This window comes from Miniopterus schreibersii (assembly GCF_964146895.1).
Source record: "Miniopterus schreibersii genome assembly, chromosome: 8".
Classification (NCBI taxonomy): Eukaryota; Metazoa; Chordata; class Mammalia; order Chiroptera; family Miniopteridae; genus Miniopterus; species Miniopterus schreibersii.
Window position 1 is genome coordinate 53602826 of NC_138109.1, and position 20476 is coordinate 53623301.

Here is a 20476-nt window from a genome sequence, read left to right on the forward strand (position 1 = left end):
GCAACATGGAGCCTACAAAAAGAGGTGGTGCGTCATTAAAGAATCAAATCACAGGATAGAGTCATAGGAAGAGAGTGAAGTTATGTTTAGAAAATATTTGGGGGGGAGGATTTTAAAATAAGAAATTATAGCTAGCGTCTGTGTTGAGCTCTTAAAATTTTTCAAGTGAACGTGGAATTTATGAAATTGGACATGAGCGATAACACAAGTGACTAGATGAAAAGAGAGCTGGTTAAGAGGCAGGACTAGAAAAGAATCACTGATGATATAAGGTGAGGCTGTGTACGAAAAGAACCTGGCATTTGCAGAATCTAAAGCTGCATTAGAGGCAGTAAAGACTGAAATAATCACTATAGGAAAGGAAGTTAATGATGTGAAAAACCGGCTTGATAAAACCCACCAGAAAGTAGGGGAAATGGAGAGGCTGGAAACTTTGGGGTGAAAGTCATGTTGGATAAAAGTAGGAAACTCTACTAATTGAATGAACAGCTTTCCCAAAGAATATATAATGACTAAAAGAACAGAAGCAGTGATAAAAAAACACATATATGATTCAAGAAAACTTCTTGGTTGAAGAAAAACCTGAATCTGTAGATTGAAAGAGCTCATTGTGTTTTGACAAAGATTAACAAAAGAAAACAACAGTTAAATATATCCTGATGGAAGTTTTGAACTCTAATAATTTTTAAAAAAATGAATTTTAGAAACTTGCAGAGCTCTTTGTATCTCATACTTAACACAAAGCTTGTCTTATAAAGAAAAAGAAATTCAAAAATTGGGGACTAGATAATTTGAAAATCCTTCTAGAGCAAAAATTAATGATGATACACCACCACCTAGAAATGCTGAATAAAATATAGCAGCGACCCCTTAAATGAATACTTGGACTTATAAGAATATAACAGAAACCCCCAGTGTTCAGAAGGTGAAATGGTAAGTGAAAAACAGAACTGTAAGAGGGAGCACACTGACTACCCCGAGGAGACTTTCATACCTTGGTAACCAAAGGGCTTTGATTTTAAATGGCCTCACAGAGGCAGAAGACAATTTATTTGATCCATGCAATGTGGGATTTCTTAGACCCATATATAAAGCCAGGATCCTCAAAGGATTACCACCTCAGTGAGAGAAGAGATTAGAAATTAAAACCTCTCCACTGACAGTGGTAGAAAATAAGGAAGCTTGTATTTCTTGGCTTGGGTTCCTAGGCAGGGCTGTGCATTTATGTGTGTGGGATGCCTCTCCTGAGAGTTTGTAATCAATTGCTGCTCCTCCAGTAGATTTCAGGTTTTAATCTGTATTAATTATGTGGTCTAATATAGCTTTATAAGTAAAGCGTGGGAAAAGAAAATTAGAAACATTTTCTCTGAAGTTAGAAATGGGTAAAGAATGCTCCATTGTTTGTTTCTGTAGTGTTAGCCATAACCTGTACATTAAAACAAGTGAAAATGGGAGGAACAAAATTGTCATTATTTAAAAGTGATATGTGATTGCCTATATAGAAAATTTAAAAGAATATATGGATGTTATTCTGGCAACATTCATTGCCAGATATAAGATCAATATGTAAACATCAACACTGCACTGTATATCAGCAACAAACAGAAACAGTATTTCTTTTTTTAAATCTCCCTTTTACAGTATCAACCAAAGCTCTCAAAACCTACAAAAATCTAATAAAATAGTAATAAGACCTTTAAGGGAAAATTATAAGGTTCTAAAAGATGTTTACTTAATCTTCAACAAGAAGATACGACTTAATACCCATGAAATTAGCAAAAATTAGAAAGTCTGGCATTTTGTGGAGATGTGGAGCATTAAGGATATGGTAGCAATATAAAATGGCATAACCATTTCTCCATCTACTTATTACTATCTAGTTAAGTTGAAAATGTGTATACCCTGTCATGTAGGGATCCACTCCTAGCCCTATACTGCCTGTCAACAAGACAGAATATTTCAGTTTAGAACCAAATAGAAAATCTTTAGCACATGTAAGATTATCCCTCTGAGAAACAGCCTCAGTGAACAATTAAGGAAGTAAAATGCATTTCAAAAAAAATGTCAGAGATTTCCTGGGTCATTAGTTTTATGACTGTATACTTAGTTTAAGCTTTTAGTACAAGATCCTACAGGGAATACCTCCGATCAGTCAAACATGGCTTGGATGGCCTAGGAAACCCACAGCGTCTCTAATAGAGAGCAAGTTAGGAGGGGAAGCCAGTACATGTAATTAGTTGGGAATAGTACACTGCGGATTCATACTATATCCAGCTGTCCATGTACATACTAGTCAAGTTAATGTGTTTCTTTTTATAATTTGATCATTTCAATAGATGTTTCACCAAAAGTTTTTATGCTTTTTTACAGTTTGGCAAAAGTCAAATGTATTGTTCACCTGTAATTAAGACGTGATAAAAAATTAAAAAGAGCGTAGGAGAGGAAAGAAAAGTAAAATAAATATCACAATAGGAAATGTAGTTTTTATTGCCTGTTAAATTTCCACACACTCATGCGTGACTTTGTGCATGACTACTTGATACCTTAAGCAACAAAAGTAGGCATAGTCCCATCCACTGAACTGCACAGATTCATAGGCAGTAATTGAAGGGTTTTTTTGTTTTTTTTTACCCATTAGCACTTTTTAGGTTACAGTGAACTTGCTTTGAATGAATATGTTTGAGTATTGCGAAGCAAATAAAGTGAACACAATTGCTCTTCAGAGTAAAGGGACAGAATATGGTATTTCATTAGCACATTTTTAGAATAGAGTTTTGCTGATTAAATATATGTATCCAAAGAACGTGTTGTAATCCTTATATATATAAAAAAATGCTTTTGAATTTGTATGCTCAAATATTTTTCATTCTATTTCTATGTGTAAATATATTAATGAACATAGATGGGTGGATAACTTTCTGGGTCTGTTATTGTATCTATTATTTATCTGTTTAATTTATTCTTTTTGATCAAGCACGCAGATCATCAGATGCATCTGGTAGGAATCCACCTTTTACAGAATAATTCTGTCACTTTGATTGCTATAAGTTGGGTTTTTATGAGGAATGTTGTGGCAACGAGAATGTTTTATATTTTAGTTCACTAAACATATTTGTAGTATAGCATGTGTGGGGGCGGGTATTCTTAGCAGTAACAAACAGAGTTCTGAAGAGGTGGGTGTTTGTAGTAGGGGTGGCAGAAAGCAAGCTATTGCCCTCTGTTAGATTTACACTTTGCAGGGGTTTTGGAAGGGATTGTACTTTTCTTTGTTGATAGGACTTGGTATTTTAATAGGTAGTTTATCAGTTACCATCCTGTTTTGTACTTTCTGATACACACTAAATAACTCTTAAATAGAATAATGCTTTTATTAAGGCAAAGGATGAAAATAATTTAATTACAAAGTAATTAGGGAGCCCATGAATGATAATCTATTCAGTAAAAAAAAATTTAAACTATGATTACAAAAAAGATACTATTAAGAAATATAATTGCTTTAGTACCTAATACTTGCTCTTTCCTTAATACAAAAATTTAGAAGAATAGCCCCTCCCTTACTGCATAGATAATCATTAAGGTTTAAAGTATTCAGGCCTCTAACCCCAGTTATCCCCCCTTACTGTGGCTCCCTTATTCCTTCGCAAGTGATCTTGCCTCTTATTAGAAGAAAGAGAGCCTAGCAACTATGGATAACTCAGTTTACTGCTGTCCCTTCCCACACATTGACAAGTGTCACCATGGCGAACAATTACCTCCAGGATTGGACACTGCTTGCCCATACGCCTTACCGCCCACTGCTGCTCTGCACTTAAATCCGGCGCTGCACCTGTTAGAAGCCATGGGCCATGCCCTGGGTAAACCACGCTTCTTCCTCCATGCCTTTCATACAAGATCGTCCCAGCCTGGAGTGTCTTCTTCATCAACCCGTATGCCAGAGAAGCTCTGTCCTTCAAGATTTAGCACAAGTGCTGTGTCCTCTGTGTTGCCTTACCTTTACTACCCAAGAATTTCCCCTTTCAAGCTTGCAGAGGACCTTATAATTTTCTTAGTTGTCCTTGTCACACTCCAGTATAATGGTTCTGTCTCCCCATCAGCGTCTCATCTCCTAGTGGAGATGCATTTATTCTTTGTAGTCTTCCCAGAGTCTAGCTCAGTTTCCAGCACCACTAAAGAGTGCTCAACAAATGTTGCTGAAAAGATTGCTCAACCAGCACCAAGACAGCAAAATGCCTGAAAGGCGCTAATGTCTCCCAGAAGCGAGTTAAAGTGTTATAATTCAGAGCGTCTTTCCTCAGTAATGTTCTGAATAAATTATAATAAAAGCCCAGAGATGGTACTGCAATAGTTATACAGGATATGTATTTCAGTATATGCTACTTATTATTAGTAGTAGTTAGTAGTTTTAAGAAGAATTAGAATGGTATTGATTTGGGCACTAAGCAGTAATTATTGATTTTATTTCTTTACCATTTAATTTTGAAATGTCCTATCGGAATGTGTTCAGTCAAATAGATGAGTTTCTACATTATTGTTTTAAATCTGTATATAATATTCTGGGAAAATATGCATAGATGATTTCATGCTACTATGTTGTTTTTATGAGTGTCATTTAATCATTGTTTAATTTATTTTTTTGGATACAAGCTTGCTCCTCTTCAGAAGTATCTGGTAGGCAACTAACTACTTTTTAATAATAATTTTTTAAAATTACCTTTAGAGCTTTTTATATGTTTGTTTACAAGTTGTTATGCTCCTCATAAAGTTATATTTTTATAAAGTATATTGAGTTAATAAAACATTTAGTTAATGAAGGAAATGGTTTGTTTAGTTTTATGTTAAGTTTATCTATAGAAATGGTTTATATTGCAGTTTTTTTGAGTGGTATAGAAACAACAAATACAGCACTATGAAGAGGTGGGAATTGTACAGTGTAGCAGAAGACAGATGAATACACACTGCTTAAGATTAGATAACCTAGGATAATGAATGGTTTTTGAAGGGAAATACTGTTATAAGTTTTGAATAAAACAGCTGATATTTAATTGAGTGTTTATCCTAGGAAGTTTATATTCTGTTTTTTTTTCTATTTTCTGTTTGTATCCTTTCTACTTTTGTAACATCCATTATGAAAGTTAAATGATGTTGTGCTTTCATTATAAAGAGGTGTAAAAGGTGGAGGTGGCATTTATCGTATTACAAAGAGACTGGAGAACTCAATATCTGGAGTAGTTGTAATCTGTATAGTAATTTTTAAACTATTCTTACAAAACATGAATGATAACCTCTTTTAAGCATTGGATAATGGCATACTATAACAACATGCTCTTTTTATAATATGTAGTAATGTAGTTTAACACAGAACCCAAAAAAACACCTAAATAAATAAATTTAGTAAGTGTAATTAATAAAGAATTCGTACTCATTGTAGAATTATCTGAATAAAATGGAACAAAGATGTGCCATACTTGCATTTTCAGTAAATTTTCTTATGTCTAAAATGAACTTTTTAATCTAATTTTTATACTGTGTCCTAAGTATAAGCATATTCAAAAATATTTGAGGGTGATAAGAATTATGTTTTTAATGTACTTGTGGAAATGCTTAAAAACTGGCACTTTGTTTCTAGTTGCTTCGTCTCGCAAATGTGGGTAAACATTCCTACAAACCAACCCTGAGTGAACAGAGATTCCTTTGATAGGCTGACTTCTTTAGAACTCAACGTGCTATACTCTTTAAATAATACAAACCGAAGAGAAAATAAGTTTATTTGTAAAATAAATATAATTGAAGTGTACACATCTGAGAAGAAATTGAGTTAACATGTGGTGTGTCCTCAGTTTTGTAGTACCTAGTTTGCTCTATTATTAATCACTACGAACAAAATATATTTGCAGAAAAACCCTCCCTTGAGATGTTTTTTCCTAATCGTTAGATGCTTTGTAGAGAGGTACCCATGATTGTGTAGCTGAGAGGTATTAGAGCCAACGTTCTAATTCAGATGCTCCAAGCTCTAAAACCTTGGCTGCTTCAGGGTATCACAGTGATTTAAATGGTAAAGTGTAGATATAGCTTATATATTAGAACACAACAAGAAAACCGAAACATTGAGAACTTTTCGTCTGTGCTTTGTAGGGAACTCTGGATTAAATAAATAGGCTGCGGTGTTTGAATTTGGCTGTCTCTTCCACCACTTATTTTATTAATTAGCTGTCAATACCTGATGTCAGTGGCTATAAATTTTAAAAGCAACCAGAAAAAAAGCATTTAGAAAGTTAAATTCACCACTGTCTAAAAAGAATAAAATTGGAAGCAAATACATGTGGTTCTGGACTGCCTGTTGTTTTAGAGTCGCTCATAATCCAGCATGTTGAGAAATAACTTTGTTTTTGGTGTCTGCATTTATAAGATCTATATTTTGGTTAACTGATATTCTTAGAGTTAACTATGTTCACCTTTGCATGTAAATAGAGCACATATGAACTAGACATCTCAAGTGTTTTATATTCTTATGTGACAAAAAGTGCTTCAGGAACCGAGTTTTCTTCATGGAACTCTTTAGTGAGCATTCTAATTAATGCTTATTTTTTACTCTAAAAGAGAATCTCTTTAATTATGGAAATAATTTACAGAGTTTAATATCTTTGATTCATCCCCATTTCTGATGACCCATACCCATTTCTAAGACTTTTATGAGAAGGGTTCTTTACTTTTTATAGTGCTACTTAACAGTAAACTAGGAATAGTGGTGGGGCTGGGGAGCGTTTCAGAGCATTTCCTGAGTGCCTGTGAGCGAGGACAGTTGAGCAGCACCTGCGGGGTTTTCGCAGCTCCTTCGCCGAGCAGGGCCAGGGAAGCTTCCTCTCCACCTGCCATCGTCGGCAGATGCTGCCTGGTCTTCCTTTGACCAGTTACGTTTTCTTAACTCCAGGTCCACTCAGCAGCGAGTGACAGGAGAAGCTGGGACAGGATGTTGGGTTTTTTTTTTTCCTTTCTTTCTCTGATTCTCTCCCTTGTCTCCCGATTATCTACACCAGGCAGGCATCTGGGGAATTTGTACTGCAACTTGATGTGCAAGTTCTGTGAATAGGAGATAACTAAAAATATTTTTCAAAAAAATCAGAGGTATATTTTGGGAATCATAAGTTGGTTCTTAAAAGCCATATTACATTTAGCAATAAATGATGTTCTTAATGTATTTTATAGCTGTCATTTCCAAGTCACTGCCATGTGCAGATGTGTCTGCTCCATGCCACACACACACACACACACACACACACACAAAATCTCACCAAAAGAATACCAGTTGTAACTAGTCCATTAACTTCTAGAATTAGGATGACTTAAACTGTCCTAAACTCTAAGAAAATATAAGAATATTCTACCTCTAAACCCACCCCACCCCGGGGGAGAATCAGATTAGGTTGATATAATTACTCGATTCCATGTTTGGGTGGATGAGATAAGAAATTGTCATACAATGAGAAAATTCTAATTCTAAAAATTATTTTTCTCAAACTTTCTAAAATAGGTATTTTGAGAGCATTTTAACAGCAAAATATAATGATGACCGTTTACATAAAGTAGTAATGTCTGCTCCCGGCGCCTGTCGTCACCATTTGACATCTCAAAAGGCTTAGAATGCCGGTCGCCTTTTTGGTTAGTAGCAGGGTTTCGTGAAAGGTACTAACTGAGGAGAAAGGGGAATAATAGCGTGTATCTTTAAACGCCTCACTTTAATACTATTACATTATTAGATGATCTTATTAAAGATTTGCGAGCCCCTCGCTTCCGCTTTAAATTCTGTCTCTTCATTATCATCGTCACCCAGCACTGTCGTCATCACTGTTAGTGTATCTGAAATAAATGCCAGTAGGCCGCTCTTCGTTTACTTTGCATAGTCTTTGACTATTTGGACATTATTTAAATACGATTTTCCACTATTTTCTTCTTTATTTATAGACTCACGTATCAGAGAAATATTGGGGACTTTCTGAGCAAAAGACAAAATAATTATTTCTTGTACAGTCAGGTTTTGCTCACATATATAACCAGGAACAAGAATACATATTGTTTATGCCATTTTCTCTCTCTGGAATTTCTTGTCTGTTATTTGTTTTTAAACACATGAAATTGCTTGTAAACAGAAGTCATTGTTAATATCTTTGTGGAAAGCAATGAAAAAGAGCAAGCTTTTAAAGTGATTTATCATTTAACAAATCTAAAACTTCAAACCACAGCTTTATAAAATAATATAGCTATCCTTAATCACTATATAAGCATCATGTTTGGAATTGCTTTACTGCAGTGTACATTTGGAATTAGTCATTCAGACATTTAGTTTTGCTCCAAATTTAGAATGAGACTTTTAAGCTCTTTGGGTTTATTTGTTTTTGTTTGTGGTGTTTTGTTGTGTTTTGTTTTTAAGTCTCTGTGGGTTCTCTTTATGTATTAGTCTGTGGTAGAGAAGACACAAATCTAATAACATAAGTTCTTATACCTGAAAGTAGCTCTTTGTCAAAATTGGTTACGTTCAAAACTCCATAGATCAGCAAGTTCACATTCTCCAGATATTTTCAGTTCTGATGTTTAAAGGCTCTGTTCAATGAGTATTTTGTTCTAGATTGTTCTAACCTTTTTACATTACTTCCGGGTCTGTTTTCAGGAACAGTATTTTTATTATTAGATTTGAAATGATCACAGTGATCGCCATATAGAAAGGTATTAGAGAGTTTTAGAAATTTGGGAAAATGTTTGCTTCTTATTTGGAGAAACTGAATATCTCTCTAGTGTATCTTGGTTGTAAATATACGTTTTATGGCAACCATAGTTGACATAAGTCTGTATTTTTAAAGCATGTATATTTATATGTAATATGAATATTGCTCTAAGACAATTTTTTTCATATTTTTTTTTTAGTGAAAGAGTTTCTAGCCAAAGCCAAAGAAGACTTTTTAAAAAAGTGGGAAAATCCTGCTCAGGTAAGGAATATATACAATTTTCTATGATTAAAAATAATGTATTAAGTAAAATCATGATTCTTGCCTAAATAATTTACTACTTTCAGAAACTTTAATTTTTAAGTAGCATTAATAAATATAGGGTTATCTAACATGGAAATTTTTGCCTTAACATTGTTTTGTTTTATTAATTAATAATTTTATGTATACCTGAATTGGAAAAGGAACTAATTTCCAGTATACCTGCTTATAAGTTTTGATACTAATTCCCAGCTGCTACAAACTCTTGATATTTTCTAATACAATAATTTTGATTTATGCCTATGCTAGCATGTTTATTATTTTTATTAATTACAACAATAGGGATCCTATTGTGCAGTTTCAAATTCTTAATCACAAACACTTGGTTATTGATAACATACCAAACACAGCGATCCTTTTTTCATAAACATTTTGATGGGGTAAGTTTTATATAATTTACATACTTTGGATCTTAACTAAGATCTAAACACTTTACATAAAAAGAGTCATCTGTACTTTTCAAAAACAATCTCATTTTGAAGTTATAAATAATTAACAAACTTTAATAGTAGATTAAATTTTGAAAACCTTTTTCTAGAACAAAAATCTTTTCAAGTATTTTTTCAAAAAAAAAAATTTAATTTTAAATAAATGTTATGTTCTATGAAGATGCCATCATTATCAAGATTTAGAGCATGACCTAGGTCAGTAATTTAAAACATAATCATTCTGGTGATTAAAAAAAGTTATTCATTATCTCACATGAAACAGTAAGGAGGTGAGGAAGATGGCATATTTATATGAAAACAATGACTAGCAAAAAGAGATGTTTTGTGGTCTACTAATGAAGTTCGTTTTCATTATTTAGCTGGGAACTAATATTAAACATTTCAATCCATCTATGTTGATAAAACAAAAAAATAAATATTAACCCATACATTTAAATAATTCAGTCAGAATTAGAAGGACTTTTTCTTTGTATTGACATAGAATCTCATAGCAATTTAAAATTATTGGAAATCTGAAATTAAAATATGATGGGAAGAGATTAACCAAAGAATTTATAAGCATATATATATAGACCATGGACGCAGACAATAGACAGGTGAAAGCCTGGGGTGGGGTGGGAGATGGGTGGAGTGGGGCAAAGGGAGGAGGCATGGGGACATCTGTAATACTCTCAACAGGAAAGTAAATTTTAAAAAGAGATATGAGGTAAAGCAAAAAACAATGATGTAAACAAGTTTTATAAGTAAAAACTTAGAGTTGCCTGCTCTCTCTGTGATTCAACAAGAAGCTAAGCTGTGTTTCCAAAGGCCAGATTTGGTTTTCAATAGGGAGAGCATCCAGAGGTACAGTGGACTTCCGTAGCTATCCAGATTCCTCACTTCTACAAGAATCATATTTCATCACAACTTTCTCAAGCCAAACACGGTACAGACTGGAAATATTTTTTCTAAGGTTTTCATGGAGATCTTTGTAAAGAAAACCTATTAAAAATGGGTCAGCAATTACTACTTATTGCTATTTAGCACATAATTTGTTCCTAGTAATTTTCATTTTGTTGTGGCAGCAACAAATTCAATAGATTGATGCTTCCAGTTCTTTGCTTCTGTGCTGTAGTCAAAGCCAGACAAAGATGTGTGCTGGTAACAAAGCATCTATTCAAGGAGAAAAAGAGGCTTATTATTGTTCTGCTACTCTGGCTCTTGGTTTCCTTTGTGTGAGTGAGGAACTCTTCTTTCCTATTGTTACCGTTTTAGGTAATACTGGGTTATTATAGCCTCAGAGAGAAAGCTATTAGAATCTCTCATGCTGTTATCCTCTAGTTCTATAACTCTTGTAAAGATAGAAATGAGTTATACGGTGCTCTCTTCAGAGGTAGCTCTAGTGAAAGAACTCTGATCCCTCAGCTTATCTATTCATTGCAGTTATTTGCAAGTACACTAAGACTATGGCTTTCATGATTGTCTTGGTCAGTATACCTCTGGTCAGTTTGTAATTATTAAAATATGAAACTAATTTGTTAGAAATCCAATACTAGGATATATATTGGAATATAACCTTTAATATTTCAGCTGAGGCTCTCACTTCCTCCCATTATTATTGTGCTTTGTTTTGCAATATAATTCTCTTCTGAATTATTAAATCCTTTCTTATTCAAAGGAAAAAAATAGAACAAATAACTTGAAATCTCAATAGTCTTTTGTATTATTTTTAAATGGATGGTTGTAAATTAAATGATCTATTCTGATTATCACTAAATCTATTATCATTGTCATAGTCTTCTTATGAGATTTTCTAAATTTAAAGCTTATTTTATTTTTTATGTATGTAGAATAATGCCGGCCTGGAGGATTTTGAAAGGAAAAAAACCCTTGGAACAGGTTCCTTTGGAAGAGTCATGTTGGTGAAACACAAAGCCACAGAGCAGTATTACGCCATGAAGATCTTAGATAAGCAGAAGGTTAGTGTTTGTTGTCATTTACCTGAAGGGTAAACTTCAGTTTTATCAGCTAGATTATTATATAGATGCAACATAACAACTTAACCATTGACACCTTCAAATGATTTTATTGTTGCATTTAATTACCGTTGTTATGACTGTGTGATACAGTTATAGTTTTAGTATATAGGAGTTCATTATTTCAATAATTATTGATACATAATAGGTATATGTATGTTTACTAACAAAATATTGAATGTGAAGAACAGGTTTCTCTACTACCTTCTACCTTGTGGAAAAATGCAGGAATAAATTACTTGATCCTTAGATTGAAGTAAAAGAAATTTAGTGATTTTATTTTATGACTTACTTTAATTGACAATAGAAGCCCTCTTGTTTAACATGATTGAGTTTGCTTAATTGAACATGTCAATTAAATCAGGAAAAATTTGAAAACCTATATACTATTAAAAAATCAAATCGTTATGTTATATACTTGAAACTAATATGTTACATATCAATTATACATTAAAAAATTAACAATAATTTTTAAGTGTTTATCACATATTGGTATACATAAAGAATCAGGATATCTGAATTATTCATGCTTTAAATACTGTTTCTGTTTTCTTAGTAATCACTCATAATTATGGGAAAATAAAAGAAAAATAACAAATCTTGATATATTATCTTATAGATATTATGTTCCCAAGAATTATTTTTTATATAGATAAGAAATGTAGATGAAACAGTCAGGGTTACAGATAGTGGCTAGACTAATGATGCTATCTAATAAATATCATATGAGCCACATATGTAATTTAAAATTTTCTAGTAGCCTCATTTTGTAAAAGTAAAATGAAAGAGTTGAAATTAATGTTAATAATAGATTCTATTTAGTCCAGTGTATTCACACATTATCATTACAATATATAATTAATATAAAAATTACTGAGATATTTTACATTCTTTTTTTCATACCAAGTCTTTAAAATCTGATGTATATCTTACATTTACAATACATCTCCATACGGGTTAGCGACATTTCCAGTGTTAAGTAACCACATGTGGTTGGTGGCTACCATGTTGGACAGCATAGCACTACATTGGTCTGTGGTTCTAATCCAATCTCTGCTTTAAAACAAAAAGCAAACCTAACCTCTGACATGAAAGGAGTAATGGCTTATTAAGCCTCTGAAATTAAATACACCCCCCACATGCATATAATTGTTCATCTTTGTCTACTGCCCTCTTTCACATAACTTTTCCAACCATGCTTTTTGGAAAAATAGTTTAATCACTCTATGCACTAAGTCACTTCCTATTGATTCTTTAACCCACAACAGTTTAGCTGCCCCCTTGTTTATCTCCTACCTCTTGCTACTCCTCTAAAATGTCTCAGCCAAAGGTCCCCAATCCAGTGTCCTAATCACCAAGTCCAGTGGACTCTTTTTACTCATCTTATGGGACTTTTTTAGAGTTAAGACTGTGTTGACCACTCCCTTGAAACCATGTTGTCCCTGGATTTCTAGCACCCGTTGCTCTTTTAATTATGTTGCTGCCTCTTTGGGCTCTTCTTTTTCTGTTTAGTTTTATTTTTTCCTTCTGTCTAATTGCTAATCCCAGTCTCTGGACTATTCCTTCTTCTCATTTTTGTTCTGTACACTCTCCCTATGTGCTCTCATCCAGACTTCAACTCATCCTTGAGCTCTGCACTCTGTACGATCTGAGCACGGAGCTCTTACGAAGAACGCCTAGTTCTTGCCCTCATTTTCTAGGTGAGGTAATTGGGTCTCGGAGAGGATAAGTGATTTGTATACTTGTGTTGGTAGCACAACAACAACAAAATGCTTCAAATTTGTATTTTTTATTAAACTTGTCATTAAAATGTTATTATCTGTATAGCCCCTAATATTTCATCTTCCTTAAGGAATTAACAAGATGCACTTTAGTCATAAAAATATTAAAAGGATTACAGAGAGTAATTTTATACTTTAAAATGTTTAAGGGAGAATTTTTAAATATCCTTTTTGGTAGACAGTGACTTGTTGAATTACTGAGAAGGCTATCTTGGGAATAAATCATGGCAAAAGAGTATTTCACAGAAGAATAGCTGCCATTTTAAGCCATTTCTCTATGGCAGCGACTTTCAACCGGTGTGCCGCAAGTATTTTTAAAAACGTGTAGTACCTGACTGTTTAGTCAGGGGCATTGACCTCTCTGCCCTTAGATTGTCATATAAAAAAATGACAACAGCCAACACAACAAATAGCCATCCAGTGTGAATGAGTCAAAATTATACGTTGTTTTTTGTCAGATCGGCAAAAAATGTATTTTTTGATGTGCCACAGAATTTTAGTAATTAGTTTATATGTGCCATGAGATGAAAAAGGTTGAAAATTGCTCTTCTATGGCAGTGTTCTGGATCTATTTAGAATTAGGACATAGACTTTTTATTCTGATTTTTTTCAAGTTTATTTAATTTCCTAAAACTAATAAAATAGCACTCCACAATAACCTTCTTTTCTGTCCACAAAGTCACAGATCTTTCAACTAACTCTTTTTGGCTTTTCCTGTCTTAGGGTGTATGGGGTGAGGGGAAGAAATCAGTACAGAAACTAAGGAAATCCCATTTTTTTATTCCATACTATGTGTCAAGCATTGTGAGGCACTTTATTGTATCGGTGAGTCTTCACAACAGCTTTGTGTGGCATTAATCTCCCCTTTAAGCCAAGAACCTCTCTATTTAAGTAAATTTTCAGTCAAACAGCTAGTAAGAGGAACCAAGAATATGACCTAGGTTTGTCTGATTTCTATTCCGATGCTCCTTGTTAATTTTTCCTTTCAAATTTATTTGTTATCCCTAAGATCTTTCCTGCTACCACCTAATTGGTCCCTCTCTAGCATTAACTGGGCTTTCACAGTAACATATTAATTTCCACAATATCAGTTTTCTCTATCTACTAATTCACCTTCTTCATTGCGAACACATTTTTCTTACTGTATCCTGTCGGCTCCCTCGGAAAGCTTCCTGATGCTTATTAAATGAAGTCAGAACTCTGTAGCCTACTTTCAAAACCTTCATAATTTTTTTCCAAACTCCACTTTAGTCTTATCTACTCTACTTCTTTGCTTGAAACTGGACCCACAGAAGTATATGGAGCTAGGCTGGGTTGGGCAGGGGAGTATGTGATGACATATAACCCGTGTCCCTAACTCATAACTCCTCCTCAGTGCTTGGCTTAAAAAAATCAGCTCATAAGTAATCATTTTTAAATGTTTTTACATATATGTATTTAAACCAACAGAAATATTAAGAAGTAAGCATGGTATATGAATTTTGAAATAAAACATAGACAAAACCCCTAGGGGTACTTGTTCATTTTTCTCTGCCCTTTCTCTGCCTAGGGGTATTTATTACCAAAATGTGAGAGGCACTTTCCTCAGCTCCAGCCCCATGGACTAATACTCAGACTTCCCTTTGTTCATTTTCCCCTCTGAACACTTACGAGATAACTCATTTGGCAGCTGTTCTATGTTGCTATTCACATATTCGTGCATCATACTTCCAAACAGATTTTATGCAGCATGGAGGCAGGCATTCTTTGGTCTTCATCTCCATCACACTTATTATTATGCCTTATATGTAGTATAGACATTTAAAATTAAATTAGATTTAACTAGTTAAATTTTTAATTAATTTAAAAGTTAAGCATATTTGCTTTGCCAGTTCATATATCTTGGAATCATTTCTATTTTTAATTGTTATGCCCCACGTATGCATAGTTGGCTTAGGGCTGAAATGCAGAAAGCGTCTCTGTTGCAGCTTTTATTATCTCATAAGATAACACATTTTCTATGCCTAACTAAAAAACCTGCTATATTATAATAGTGAAAGTAAACAGTGTGGTGCATTCAGACAATGGAATATTATTCAGCGCTGAAAAGAAATGAGCTATCAAGCCATGAAAAGACATGGAGGAAACTTAAATACATATTACTAAGTGAAAGAAGCCAATCTGAAAGGCTACATACTGTGTAATTCCAACTATATGACATTCTGGAAAAGGCAGAACTATGGTGACAGTAAAAAGATCAGTGGTTGCCAGAGGTTAGTGGGGATGGAGGGGTGGATAAGTAGAGTACAGAGGGTTTTTAGGGCAGTGAAACTACTCTATATGATACTGTAAATGGTGGGTACATGTCATTATAGATTTGTCCAAACCCGTAGAATGTAGAACACCAAGAGTGAACCCTGATGTAAACTGTGGACTCCAGGAGGTAATGGTGCACCACCGTAGGTTCGCTGAGTGTAATAGATGCGCCACTCTGGTGAGGGATGCTGGTAATGGGGAAGGCTCTGCAGGAGATATATGGGAAGTCTCTGTACCTTCCATTTAATTCTACTGTGAACCTGAAACTGCTAAAAAAATAGTCTACTAAAAAATGGTAAACACAAAGCAATGCGAATTCTCCAGGTAGTGTTATATAGTGTATTATGATAAAAATGGACTCATTAGTTCTGTAACTAGTTACAATGTAGACAGTGGTGATCCAACCACTTCATGTTACAGATAAAAAACAACCCTGAGATCCTGAGAGTTAAAATAACATTTCCAAAGTCACAAAACTGGTTGAATAGAAGATTTAGATTAGAACACAGATCTTCTGACTTCTTAGTCAATTATTTTTAGACGGTAGTTTTATATACTAATTGCTGGATAATATCTTTACCTTTTTTATCCATGTTCAACCGCTTGATTGCTGTGGTTACCCCACATTGACAATAAGCCTCTATTAAGAAAAATGTGACCTTCTGATGATTTACACACGTGCAAGACAACTGTCTATATATCTCCCTAAGGTCACCTTTTCCTATATTAAAAATAGAATCATGTAGGGTAGAATCAGTCTTCATGAAGTCAGGATAAGTTGCTTTCCCCTGCTGTGAACGTGGTTGAGTAGGCAGTCCAGAGGCAGCTTGATTAACCTTAAATGATACATTTGCTCTAAAGACATAGTCATTTTTTTTGCCAATATTTGATGTGTCCTCCTTAGTGGCTGTGCAAATTGAATTTTTAGGACTTGTTCTTGTATTTGTTCAGGTATTATGAAATTAATAGGAAGTTCATTTTTACCCACTGTTTTTCAGTGATTGGATTGTCCTCATTTCTCAGCTCCCTTGCTGACCTGAAGATTTAAATCAATGCCTACTTACTGCAGTGATTTGCATCAGCTCTTTTAGTGGACTATATATCATTAGGAGCTACGTATTTTAACATATTAATGTTTTAAGTAATTTATCATGAGTCTGATTCTTAGCTCTTGCTTCTTCACTAAAAGTCATAATTTGCCATCTTGAGACCAAATTTTAAACCCTCGGTCAGGTTTTTTTCATTTGAGTCTGATAAGCCTCGCTGGTGGTTATTACTGTCCTCCTTACCTAACTAACTGTAGAGATTTTGTTTTATCCAAGTTCATTATTATATGGAAAACATTAATTTTCCTCTTATAAAATTATCATAACTTTGAAATTTCATTTAAATGCATTTAATATATTTCTATCTCCATTACAGGTTGTTAAACTGAAGCAGATAGAGCATACTTTGAATGAGAAAAGAATATTGCAGGCAGTGAATTTCCCTTTTCTTGTTCGACTGGAGTATTCTTTTAAGGTAAATTTCACTAATATCCAAATAAAGTACTTTTAGCCTCATAATTTATTAAAATATAAAGCTATATTGGATTCTAAACCAGGTGATAAACCTGGAGAATATGAAAAAAAAACACGAAAGGTAATATATTTAGATGCCACGTAATTAAATCCTGTTGCACGTATAAACTTAGCATTTGGAAAGGTTTTAGTTCTCTCTGGGGAATTTGTTAAAGGTAATGCATACTTTTTCATGAGATGGGTATTATAAAATCAAATGTTTCAATTTGTCAAAATCCATAGTGATATTTTAATAAGGCAAATCATACATTCATGCAAGTGAGTGCACCTACGTACCTTCCTTTTCTCTGAACCTTTTCTGCCACAGCCTCACTAGCGTTTTCACTGAGTGATTTGTGCTCTCGTCTTTCCATTCATAGGAGTTAGAACAGACTTTGGCCCTCTGTTCTGAGTGTCTCGGAAACTTTCAAAAGATTTCTTCTTTAAGGTGGCAGCTTTTCAGCTCCTTGGACTGATACTTGGCATCTCTCTGCAATATTGATTCATATGAAGCATTTTAATCTTCTTTTTTCTCCTTTATTCTTTAAATCAAATAAAGACCTATGGATTCCTGATGACTTTAAAAATTATTAATTTCTTGGACCTAATGTAGTCCATGAAATGTAAATGTTCTAACTTTTTCAAACTGTTTTTTTACCTAATTATTCCTTTGCATACACTATCGCATTAAGTTATTGCCACACTGTTTTAATTGTTTAAGGGTGAAGTGTTCCCTGCAAGGGCAAGAACAGCAAAACTAAATTGAAGCAAGAATTCAGGGGAAAAATTAATACCCCAGTGTAGAAAAGTTAGAGCATTTTCTGTTTATTCTCGATTTCCAAATGTAGTAATCTATCAGATGGATTTTTAAATTTTTTTTTCTAATTGAACATGATGTTATGTTAAAATATTTTCTTGAGAAGTAATCTTGGTTCCATAATTTTGATTTATTTATCCTTTCTATTTGTTTATAGGATAATTCTAATTTATATATGGTTATGGAATATGTCCCTGGAGGTGAAATGTTTTCACATCTAAGAAGAATTGGAAGGTTCAGGTAACTAATACTTTACTCTCCTCAAATCTTGCTGTGTGTTTTTTTTAAACCAAATTTTTAAGTTATTGTCAATGTAAAAATTTATTTCATTTAATTTAGTAATATTTTATCTCTATGCAGAATTAGGTGGAAACATTAATAAGAGGCCACATACTGGGTTTTAAAAATCAAATAAAAGCACTATGATACCAATGTAAATATTCTACCACTATTATTGTTTGAAATCCTTTATTTGAAGAATTTCCAGAAATGCAAAAATTAATTGAATTTAAACTTACCAATATTTATTGAGCAAATATTAATTACACAACTCTAAGAAGGAGGTTTATGTAAGAATAAAGATTAAAAAGCAATATACAGAACAGATGATAAAGGTGTCATAGTGATGAGAAAGTTTGTTTTGCATGAATTTAATTCTCCTTAATGTTGTTGCTCTGTTGAGGTTTAAAAATATATACACAATGTTAAAAGACTTCGTACTATACTTCATTAGGTTATTACAGATAAGGTTACACAATTATTAAAATAGGTTATAGATTGTTAACTTTACTGTGTATAATAGTTTGTAAGCTACTACTGTTCATTAATAATCACTAATAGAATGGAGCTGAAACCAAGAATAGGTCCAGCTTCATTCAGTACAGTATATATTGGCATAACTAACACATAAGAGTATGAGTTCAAACAGGACTCATGATGTTAATTAGATTCATAAAAACATGATGATATTGGATTATCATGAAATTATATTCAGTAATGGCCAACATTGGAGCTATTTTAGTTACCTGAGGCCTAAGCCAAAATGCATTTTTTGACCTAATATATAGGGTACCTAATATGTGTCAGGCACTATGCTAATGCAGAGTAACTTCTGTTTATCTTTAATGATTTTCTTTCACCTCAGGCTGTCCTCTTTCCTACCACCCTTTGTCCAAGGAATCCCAAAATCCTTATATTGCCCTATAATAATTCGAAGTTTTGCACTAAAGAACCACACCTATGCCTGTCTTCAAAAAATATTTTGTCCATTTTCTATAATTAGTAAAATTGCAACTCTCCGCACTTTTATTTCTTTAATACTTGACTTGGTACTAGGAGGAAAGCAAGTTAATTGACATTGAGACACTGTCTTTTCTGACCTTTCACACATTACATACAGGATTGGGCAAAAGTAGGAGAGAGTATGTGAAGCACAAAGTTTATTCTTGTATTATTATTTACTAATCATTGTATTATTTTCCATACAAACAACTGTAAACCTACTTTTGCCCACCCCCGTATACACTCGAAAGGTTGCTAACTCCCATCTCAGAAACTTTGAAGCAGTGAGACTACTGAGTTATTGTTGAATATGTCTCGAATCAAAATCAGCAGAATCCTTATGATTCTTTACTTAAATAGCATCTGTCTAGACTTAAAGCTTCCTATAGAATATTTTTTCACCTTTCAACAATTTGATTATAGATCTGTGTAATGTTTGTGTTCCTCCAATCAAACACCAGGGTGTGGAAATAAATATAAAATGCTGAATGTATCTTGTATTTTTAATGATAAAATTTTGTTTACTTACAAGATGATAAGTGCGTCTTACATTTACAGGTGCATGGAGGAAATAACAAGGGACATCCCAGGACAGGTGTTTCCAAGTTTAGGGATGAATGACCAGGATAATTCTTCCAATTTCCCTTTACAGTGTTTTCATTCCTTGTCATACAACATACAATGCATATTGTGACAGTGTTGAGATGGGACCAAAACTGGGAGGCTATTATAAAATACTGCCCCCAAAATGTATTTTTCTTTACATATTTATTCACTCAACAAATATTTACTGAGCACCTGTTGTGTATCAGGCTAGGCCCTAGGAAATATAGTGATAAGCAAAAGGAGCCGCATAGATCGTCTTTTTTTGGAATCTCTATTTCTGGTCCTACTAGCTCAAATTCATACCGACTATCTTGAGGGAAATTCTATTCATAGTTAAGGTTGTTCATTGAGGACACAAATCTGAAAGTCATTGCAGTTTGTCAGGCAGATTAGCAGAATTCAGTGTATGCACTAAAAGATGAAATAGAAGCTCAAGACTAAAAAGTCAGTACATCCTTTTGGAATAATACAGACGTGGCATCAAAATCACACTCATCTATCTATCAGTAGATGTGATCTATGCGTGTAAGAATTGTGCATATTTACACAAATACACAGCTTATACTTATGCTTATGTGTCTGTGTAAACATGCATTGTAGAAGATTGGAAATTCAGACACCAGGATTGCATCTCT

The 20476-nt window shown here is 33.6% G+C and overlaps 1 protein-coding gene across 7 annotated transcripts in view; it reads left to right on the forward strand.

Moving 5' to 3' along the window:
- PRKACB (protein kinase cAMP-activated catalytic subunit beta) overlaps nt 1-20476 on the forward strand; it is a 94122-nt gene that overhangs the window by 51598 nt on the left and 22048 nt on the right. For 3 of the 7 annotated variants that reach the window (XM_081144731.1, XM_081144727.1, XM_081144733.1), the window contains exons 2-5: nt 8917-8978; nt 11317-11445; nt 17001-17099; nt 18112-18194. In XM_081144731.1, the coding sequence (XP_081000857.1) occupies nt 8917-8978; nt 11317-11445; nt 17001-17099; nt 18112-18194 (373 nt within the window). Of the gene's footprint in view, nt 1-2974; nt 2999-4644; nt 4669-8916; nt 8979-11316; nt 11446-17000; nt 17100-18111; nt 18195-20476 lie in introns of all 7 variants that reach the window. The other 4 variants (XM_081144729.1, XM_081144730.1, XM_081144728.1 and 1 more) reach the window with 2 other exon arrangements.